The sequence below is a fragment of the Plasmodium cynomolgi genome, chromosome 12 (genome assembly GCF_000321355.1).
Source record: "Plasmodium cynomolgi strain B DNA, chromosome 12, whole genome shotgun sequence".
Lineage (NCBI taxonomy): Eukaryota > Apicomplexa > Aconoidasida > Haemosporida > Plasmodiidae > Plasmodium > Plasmodium cynomolgi.
Window position 1 is genome coordinate 1,652,340 of NC_020405.1, and position 9,695 is coordinate 1,662,034.

A 9,695-nucleotide genomic window follows, 5' to 3' on the forward strand; every position below is an offset into this window, starting at 1 on the left:
GTAACAATTTGAACGTTTTGCCTGACCAGGTCATAATTTTTTTTTTTTCTCAGAACAAAGGAAAATATTATGAATAGGCAAGTCGCTAGCTAATTTTTTTTTCGCGCAATTTTAAAGAACGACTTTTTTTTTAACAAAATAGATAATCGCGCAGTTTGCTTTATTTTAATATAGAGGAACGAAGGAATGTTTTTTTTTCTCTTTTTTTTTTTTTTTTTGCTTCACATTGGTAAAAAGCACGGCTATGCGCGGGTTCCACAGTTGAAACCATCCCTGCAGGCAAAATTGTACGTGATGGAATAACAACATGTTCTGTGCGTAGGCCAGGAATTAATATCCCAAAAAGGGGGTAATTCCTAGAACAGCTGTGTACACAAAGTAGTACGAGCTGTGGGAAACACGAATTTTGTAATAATCATTCGATAGTGAGGTTCATTTAGGAACTGCGAAACTGGAAAAATAAACTCGTGCGGGCATTACTCCCATTCGGTTAAATCAATAAATGTTCGTGTAAATCCAGGACAGTTAGCGGAGTTGTCAATTTTTTACATGTCTCCATCCGCAGTTGGGGGGAAAAAGAGGTTCGCTTAATTAATAACGTGCATCCCTGTTCATTTTTTGCCAATTTTGTTTTCTCGCATCTTTTTGCAAAGCGGAGGGGAGAGGAGATAAAGCCGATTCGAACATGTCCACTTTTAGCGGAAAAGAGGGGAAGGACAAAATAACTTTGCGTAGGTATTATTCACTTCAATGGGGCTGCGCGAAAATGGGCGGACATCACTTGGTTAGTTCCCCACACGCGCCGAGGCATCAAAATGTAAGGAAGTGCGCGTGCAATGATGTTTACACAATCGCGCGCTAGTATGCATAAAACGCGTAAATCGCATGTAAGCATATTTATAATAATTTTTCTTTGCTCATACGATGGATCATTCCGCGTAGACTTTCACAGTATACCATTTTTTTATCTCCTAAAAAGTTCGAGTCAAAGGGAGAGAAATCATTTCCCCATCTCTCCAGGGGCAGCGTTTTTTTTCGCATTTTTAGACACTCTCATTGTACATTTAAGGGCGTACACGTGTACACATAAATATGTTGAGAGAGAAAAAAAAATTTTCCCCAAATAAAAAAATACTTTTCCACAGTATTGACGCAAAAATTAAGTGAATGCAAATTGCAAAGCTGGCGTAAGTTCCTTTTCCGCTTCGCCGTGTCCCATCTCACTGCCCCCCAAAAGCTGCCTCACGGATTTCCTCGCAATTTGCCACCCACCTTTTTGCGCAAGGGATTACACACTGCGTAAGAGGAAGAGTCCGTCGCGCATAATTGCTACAAAATTGAGAAGCCAACTCGTGGCCTGCAAAACATGATTACCCAAAGGAGATCATAAGGATAAAATACTTGCATATAAAACACGTAGAAAGGGGGAGAAATAAAAAAAAGACTTCCTAACATACGCATTTGCGCAACAGGCCAAAAGCGAACAAATTGATTGCTGTTCCTCGTACACCGTGTAAACACTGTCACCTTTTTTTTTTTTTCCCTTTCCCCCCAAAAAAAAAAAGAAACCAAAATGGAGAATTACGAAAAGCTATTCGAAAGCATGAAGCTGGAAGATGACAACGCATATGAAATAATAAAAAAATGTGATGAAAAAAAATTAAAAAAAATTCTGTACAAATCGATACATGACCCCAACGTAATGCCAAGTTATTCGACCTTCAATTTGAGGGGAAAACGATACAACATATCTAACGTGTCTGGGGAGTCCATCAAAAAAATAGAGAAACAAAAAAAAGTGAAAGAATTACAAATAAGCTATGAAAAAAAACTCCTAAAAAAAGGAGAAAAAAATCAAATGATACCTTCATTAAATGAAATAAAAAAAGTTAACCCAACTTTATTAACAGTAAAAAAAAAAAATTTAAAGACCCATTGCCGGACAGAAATGATGTACCACTCATGAACATAACAGCCGACGTTGATTACATATATGATAATGCTGTGGAGGTTATTCATTCCAAACCTGTGCCAGTAAAAAAAAAACAGGGAAAAATCCTGTTGAGTGAAAATCCATTAACTAAGGAAGATTATGGGAAAATCAGTCCATACCTCATTGACATCAAAAATGAATTAAAAGAAAAAGAAAATTTGAAAAAGCAAGACATTATTGATGAAGAAAAAGTAGCCGCAGATTTGGAAGCGAAAAAGGAAATCCTCTTAACACAATTGAAAAATAAATACAACGAAATTAATAAGGAGTACCTGAAAATATCTCATGTGGTGGATATCAACTCAATTCGCAAATTAAAAAAAAAGGAAAATTATGAAAAACAGCTAAACCAGTTGGAAAAGGATATACAAAAATTGGAAAAGCAGGTCTATTGAAAGGGGATGGAGGAGGGGAGGGGGATGTTGTAGTCTTTTCCTACATTTGAAGCATAACACGTGTGTGATGACCTTTTTTTTTTTTGCTGTTTAAACCTTCGGTGGAGGGCATCCATGGGTATATACACCTATGGAGGCCACTCGCAAAATATTATTACAGTGTACACATTTTTTATACAATTTTACGTGTTGCAGGGCGCTGTTGGATTATGTGCACACACGAATCTTCGCGCGAGTAATTACGTTGCGCAGGTTGCATGGGGAAAAGGCTGTCTGCGCAAATTTTCCATTTTTGCAAATAGTAAAGCGCAATGCCACATGTGGATGTCAAGAAACGTCAGCATGTGAAAACGTTTGCATGTCACACTGTTACCACGTTAACGTGCCAAAATGTGAAAAAAAAAAAATAAAAATAAATAAATAAATGAATAAAACAAATGGAACAAAACAAGCGCTGCACGTATATGTGCACGCGAACACCACAACACAGTGACAAAACAGATTGACCCTTTTTTTTTTCGTTCCTTTCCACAAAATTTAAATTAATTGTATAGGGCCGTTTACGTCGAAGGTGTTACTCGCTTCGTCCTGGTCACCTGCAAAGAAAAGGCATGCCACATCTGACGAAATCTGCGGAATAAAATGTAACACATAATTCTATATGCGCGCTGGCGAACTCGTTCTTCTACCCATTTCTGCCTTTTCAGAGGGAGGTGTATCCTCAGTTTCCTTTTCCGGGGGAGATTCCCCAGACTCGGCTTCATACTAAGTACAAAAGGAAAAGGAGAAATGAGTCCCCATAAGGAAAATAGTATCAACACACAACAACGTATCAACGCATGTAGCCTCCTCCTAATTAGCGGTGGCATTCCCCAAGGGGGAAAAATTTAAACTCTCGGGGAGCACAAAACATATGACTGTTTCCTCATCAGATTGCAGAATTGAAGTGTGCCCATTTGGTTTTTACCGCTTGTTCATCTGCTCAAAAAAAAAAAAAAAAAAAATCATTATTTATGCAACATCGTTTTGGTTAAAAAAAGATCCTCCAAAGGGGCGCGGAAAAAGTACCTGACGTGTAAAATTCCTTGTAATATTTTCGAAGCAGAATGGATCCTTCTTTCTGAATTTCTTGAAAGTGAAAGGAAGGGGTCAGGTGTATGCTGGCGATGTGTTGTCTGTGTGTTGGCGGTCTGCTGATGGTGGGCCACTTTTACGAATACTTGGCACCCCCGTGGAGGTGTTCCACTTTGGCGACACCTTCGCTTCGCAGGTATTCCTTTAATGGTTCTTTTTTTTTTTTTTTTTTTCTCTAATTAACCTGCCGCCACAAAAGTCTTCAATTTTTCCTTCAGCTTCACCAACTCCTTTGCGGACACCCTCCATCTGATACACAAGAAAGGTCGCTTGTGACGCGAGCTGCCCAGGTACCTTTTGAGCGCACAATGTGCGTAGCGTTTTTTTCATTTTGAAAAATAAATTTTATTTTCCTTCATGGTTAAGCGCTACCTTTGCGAAGGGACCATTTGGTAATTGATCAAAGGGACATCGTTCGTTCTTTGGAGTCTAACCATTTGGGTGAAGGCGATAGCCAACAGGAGAAGCAGCGACACGATTGATTTCATCATTTTTTACTCGTTCGCTTACCAGTTTGTTTTTTTCTCTCCTTTGTGTTTTTTTTTTTAAAACTCTTTTTCGATTATTATCATATATTCGTTTCCACTACCCCCGTGTTTATTTGGGACATTTGCATTAAGCGTCTTATGCCTCGCATCCGTGTGGAGAGGGAAATGGCTCAGTTGGGAAAATGACTCAAAATGTGCAACCCGAGCAGTTATGCCTTTCAGCTGGTGCTGCTTTGATAGAGATATTTTCAGCATGACCTTCCCCTATATTTGACTTGCCGTTTTATGGCCTCCCCTTTCTGCAACGGAGGCAACCCAAAGGCACAAATGGAGACATTTTTCCCCAATGCGTTTTACACAACAGAATATATGCGGTGTACATACACACTTCGGAAGCGTCACATAGACAGCTCGCTAACCATAGTGGATTCAATCGTTTTTTTTTTCCTTTTTCCCATTGGTGTGAAGTGTGCCCACGTACATACTCCTACATTGTGTATACATATTTTTTTTCTTTACACATTGCACAAAATGGCATATCAAATGAGTCGCGCAAATGGGCGAATGTTACTTTTTCCATTTGGTATAAAAACAAAGTGGTGAAAGGGCATTTCTTTCCCGCGCTCTGCAGAATGATACATTTGCGCTGTTTCGAAATGTGACTAATGGATTGGCTAGCCAATTGCAAAAAAAAAAAAAAAAAAAAAAAAAAAAAAAGAATTTTTCTTGCGTAACTTTCAAAAACACAATTAAGAGGTTAAAAAAAAGACGAACAAGCAATGGTCACATACGCACACAGACACAGTGTCCTTCCCATTTTGCTATTTTCCCGCGTTGGCATCCTCCGAATGGATATTTTCCCACATGCGTATAGCTACGTTTTTTCTTGCAAAACAGATTAGCGCGAGGGGTAAAATTCGTCCTGTTCACGTTCGCTTTACAACACAGCCGCAAATTTTTTTGGAAAAGGGGAAAAGTAAATAAAAAGAACACCATTTTTTTGAGCTTTTTTTCCCTACGCGGGGAATGTGGGATGTCACTTCGCCGTTTGCCCAATCAGACAAATGCGTAAACACACGTGTACATAAAAATAGACTTGTGTCCGCCTTTCGCACAACCTTGTATAAACCCACAAATGAGGCATTCTGCCCATACAACCCTGTTGATAGAAAGTAGAGACAATAAAACAGAGTGGTAACTACTGGGTAACTCTTTTGACTTTGTCCTTTCCAGTTCACCCAAGAGAAGCATCAGCTTTTTCACAAAGGGGGAAAAAAATATTAAATAATGCTCAGCATTCCTATACCTCAGAAGGAGGGTAACTCTAAAAAAAAAGCTGCGATGCAACGAAATAATGCCCAAATAGTTGCCAGCCGTAAAACTGATACAACGCTGTTGATAAAATCCACATGGAAGCTACAAAAATGGTCTTTGTTTATGGAAACGCTAAAAAGGCACCTTCTTTTTTTTTTCTTTAGGTCCTCCATGAGGTGATACAACGGAAGCATGGTTACTTACTCCCTTCGGGTGAATAACTTCTGCTTATCTGCTCCCAACACTTCACCGAAATGTTATGCACGTATCATTTCTTTACATTTTGGTAATCCTTTTTTTTTTTTTTTTTGCGGAAGAAAAAAGGAGGTCAGCATGTTTATACGTTCCTTTTTGGTGTTAAAAATGGAACCACTATGAATGGGAAAAAAGAAAAAAAAAATCCCTTGTGTACATTAACACTGTGTACTCTTCTACATAGGCAAAACTTTCTGCCAACGGCGTGAGAATAGGTGTAAAGAGCAGCTTTTTCAAGATTTTCTTCTCTCCGGGAGTACCCAGGTGGAATTTCACCACTGGAAGAGGGCTAAAAATTCTACACAACAAAATGAACAACGAACTTGGTTTATTTTTAAGATCACCATTTCGAGAGGGGGGGAATGTTCATTAGCGTGCATATGTTTACTTACACACAGGGCATTTTTTTTTCTGTTTTTTCTATAAAAAAAAACTTAAGAATTACAATTTTGCGATTTCTCCATTTCAAATGTACTAATGGTGATTGTACCACTTATGAGGTGTAAAAAAAAAAAAAAAAGGGAAAAAAAAGGGGGAAAAAAGGGGGAAAAAGGAAAGTGGAGCACTTCCTCAGAAAAAAAGGAAGCCAATTTTTAAATTTATTAAATGGGGGTAAGTAAAAAAAAAAAGAAAATAATTATACTCCGCCATGTGTATTTGTACTAGCACGAAACTCCAATTAGCTACTACCAATTCGTTGTAGTGACTTGGTTTAGTGAAATGTGTAAAAGTACGTACCATGTCACATGATGTATAGTGGGGGGGCTTTCCCTTTTTTTTTTTTTTTTAAATTGCAGCTACTTCTTTGCAGAATGTTATACTTTTTCTTAAATTCAAAGAGGAAATATGTTTACAAGGAATTTAAAAAAAAGGCCCCTTTCAGCAGAAGAAAAAAAAAAAAAAAAAAAAAGAATATATACACTTGCGTTATGCCTTTTTTTTCCCCCTTGATTCCGCTTATTCGAGAACCTGCTTGTATATTTAAATATTAAAAATGAAGGCTTTGCATTCTTACGTGGGGGTGTACAGCCACTTAGCTTAGTTTTGCTCGGCTTGAATTTGCTTGTTTACCTGGATGCTTTTTTTTCCCCCCTTTTTTTGGTGGCGTAAAAAATCCACGATAAACATAGCATATGTTCTCTTCTCATTGATGAAGAGCGCATCGTAATTAAAAAACCCTCGAGTGTGTTTATTTTACACGCAAAATGAACAAAACGATGCCTTATTTTTCTTTCTATTTGACCCACTAATGCGTCAATTTTTTGTTGCCAACCTGACTAGTTATGTGTAACTAATTCCATTCTGCGAATTTTGCCATTTGTAACAGCTAAATTAACTTTTTTTTTTCGTTTATTATTACCTTGCTGGTCAGGTGAAAAGTTTACTCCGCGACATTTTTTTTTTTTTTTGTACTTGCAGAGATTTCATGTTGGGGAACTTTCGTTGCATTTTGCTTTATCGAAACAGTGCTATCCCAAAGCAGATGCAAATGTTCATTGCGTAAGTGTAGACGCATGAGTGAGCATTTTCTTTCCCTTTTCATGTGTTTATGGGGACATGGCCACGTTTGTACATATGCGAAGGTTACACCTTTCCCATTGTCTTTAATCCCCTTCTGTGAGTCTCATTTCATCACGTTTCGTGCGTTTCAGTTGTCACCGGTTGCTTGTGCGCCTTTATTTTTTTTTTTTTAGTATACTTCTTCGTTTGCTCATTTGTTTTCTTTTATCCACTCCCCCCGTTTTGGTGCTACTTTAAAGCGTCATTTTAACATGTTCCTTTAAAGATAACACGCAGAAAAGATTACAATTTTTTTTTTTTGTTACCAATAAGTGTGCATATTTTTTTGCGCCAAAACGTATGCGCGCCTGCGGATGTACAACTGCTGCGCACGTTTCTGTGTCTACCCGTTTTGCAAACAGTTTTTGTGATGTGTCTCAATTGGGGAGATTTACAAAAAAATATTTGATGTTTATGTATTGCACAAGTTCATGCACTTTTTTTATTTGCGCAAAAAAAAGAAAGAAGTTTGATTAATGCGCGTGCATATGTACGAATTGTCAATGCTCGAAGGCTGCACGCGCACGTGCGTACGCACATGCATAAATAGAACAAACTAAAATGCGTTAAAATGTAAGAGACCCCCAAGACGAATAATCACCACTGCGAAAGCGAGTTGCCTTTATGTGAAATGCGCGCAGCAGGTGGGATTCACATAGTACATAAAAAAAAATACTTACCTACGTAGTACGTACAAGTGTACTTCCGCGTAGCCTCATTCAGTTGTGCCATTTGTCAAATGTTATAATTTTCATGCCTTACGTGTATGTATTTGCATTTATCGATTCAAAACGGAACAGTAAGTTCCATTTCGTTCGCTAAAAATGCGCACGCCCTCCCGTAAGCTTGTAGCATATACACATAATTTATGCACATTTGGGGACTAAATTTTTTATCAAAAAAAAAAAAAAAAACGCTGAAGAAGCGGAAAAAATGTAGGACCCACGAAAGCGATGCACTAAGGAGTGGCTTTTAATTCATGTTGTGTGTATATATGTGTACATAACCGTCCGCGTGGTGTAATTTTTTTTTTCCCGCAATCTCCGCGTTTGTATGTCTGTTGTGCGCACGAAAACGTGATCACTAATTTTACACAATTTTAGGAAGTTCCTATTTTTTTTTTTTTTGTATCTTCCTTTTGTGTTTTATTCACAAGTGCATGCTCGTTATGCATCTTTTTTCCCCGTTAAGTTTTTTACCCTTTTATGCGAAAGCAAGAATGTTTTCTTTTTCGCTTTACCGTGTGCGTAGCAACCTATTAAAACGTTATTTAACGTTATTTTACACGTGAGGGAGTGCACGTTATGATTTATAATATCAACCCAGTACATTTTCACGTGTATATAATTTTATGAACGTGTAACGTGGTCATCTCCCTATATTTATTTATTTATTTTTTTTAAGTCCTACGCGTTTTACGTATACACCCGTTATAGGCTTAGCAAAGGCGAAAATACTTTCGCCAACCGGCTATGCACATTTTGTAAAAATCGAGCGCCACAATGTAACACTTTTACGTCAGTGTTTCTTTTTCAATGTGATTTTTTTTTTTTTTGTCAATTTTTTTTACGTTCTATATCTACGTAGTACCTTTTATTTTTGGCCTATTTGCATGTACATAACTTAATACAAATTTTGTGAATTTTTTTTTTTAGCAAATTTTTTAAAGATTTTTACATCGCAATAGTTTGGTGGGCAAGAGAGCCCCATTTGTTGTTTCTTGGATGGCGCGCGTAATTACATGCTCAAAAGTGTAAACTAACATGGTAAGGCACGTGACCGCCCCATGTGCATTTTGCGCATGAGTATAGGTATACGCGACCTGCTCATATGTTTATACGTACCTATTTGCATACGTACGCGTGAACAACTTGAGCTGGAATAGTGCAACGCACAACCGGCATAACAATTTGGACCAACTTCGCTGCAGTTGTCTCTCAGCTGCTTTAAACGAAGCGTTTTTTATTTTTTCCCGTGATTATGCATTTGGGGGAAAAATTACCAATTGTGAGGCACACTCTGTAGAAAAAATGTATATATAATATATATAAGTTGCGAGCATATATATACATACATATAATATACACTTTTGTGTGGGCCCCGCGCGGAATCTCCTTTTTAATAAAGGCTCTGCATGCAGCTTGAAAAAAATTAGCCAAGCCGTGCATGCAGAAGAGCGCTTATGCGAAAAGCTTGATAAGGGCAGGTTCTACAAAAAAGAAAAGGCACAAGCAGGTGCCTCACAGAAGGTGCCTCGCAGAAGGTGCCTCGCAGAAGGCACATAATAAATACACGTATGTATATGTACATAAACGCGCGGCAGTATACGTGGGCGAAATGTCAACCAGTAAGTACGTATATAAAACGAAGGTGCAGGCGTGCAAAAAATAGGTATATTACATATAATATATATATATAATATATTTATGTACATATATAACTGTACAAATTATACCTGAAAATTTTGGTGCGCCACGCACGAAGTGCGTAGGGCTGAGCAAAAGTTATGTGATAGCCTTGTGAACAGTATATGAATTTATACACTCATTTAATTAT

General features: G+C 37.8%; 2 protein-coding genes across 2 annotated transcripts; one reads left to right on the forward strand and one right to left on the reverse strand.

Annotated features, from left to right (window-relative positions):
• Positions 1–1,573: 1,573 nt before the first annotated feature.
• Positions 1,574–2,038, forward strand: PCYB_124840 (hypothetical protein; the record flags this gene model as incomplete). The annotated part of the gene is made up of 2 exons (XM_004223817.1): positions 1,574–1,909; positions 1,976–2,038. The coding sequence occupies 2 exons, from the start codon at positions 1,574–1,576 to the stop codon at positions 2,036–2,038; spliced, it is 399 nt and encodes a 132-aa protein (XP_004223865.1).
• A 644-nt stretch (positions 2,039–2,682) lies between these two features.
• PCYB_124850 (hypothetical protein) lies at positions 2,683–4,221 on the reverse strand. Its single transcript, XM_004223818.1, has 4 exons — positions 3,895–4,221; positions 3,457–3,508; positions 3,078–3,153; positions 2,683–2,984 (listed from the first exon to the last, which is right to left on the reverse strand). The coding sequence occupies exons 1-4, from the start codon at positions 4,011–4,013 to the stop codon at positions 2,926–2,928; spliced, it is 306 nt and encodes a 101-aa protein (XP_004223866.1). The 5' UTR covers positions 4,014–4,221; the 3' UTR covers positions 2,683–2,925.
• Positions 4,222–9,695: the final 5,474 nt, after the last annotated feature.

Bases quoted from the DNA above. Each gene is read 5' to 3' on its own strand.
- PCYB_124850 (XM_004223818.1), bottom strand. From the start codon at position 4,013: ATGATGAAATCAATCGTGTCGCTGCTTCTCCTGTTGGCTATCGCCTTC. The intron at 3,154-3,456 runs GTACTTTTTCCG...TTTTGTACTTAG, and splicing joins CAAGGAATTTTACACGTCAG to TATGAAGCCGAGTCTGGGGA. The intron at 2,985-3,077 runs GTAGAAGAACGA...TTTTCTTTGCAG, and splicing joins CTCTGAAAAGGCAGAAATGG to GTGACCAGGACGAAGCGAGT.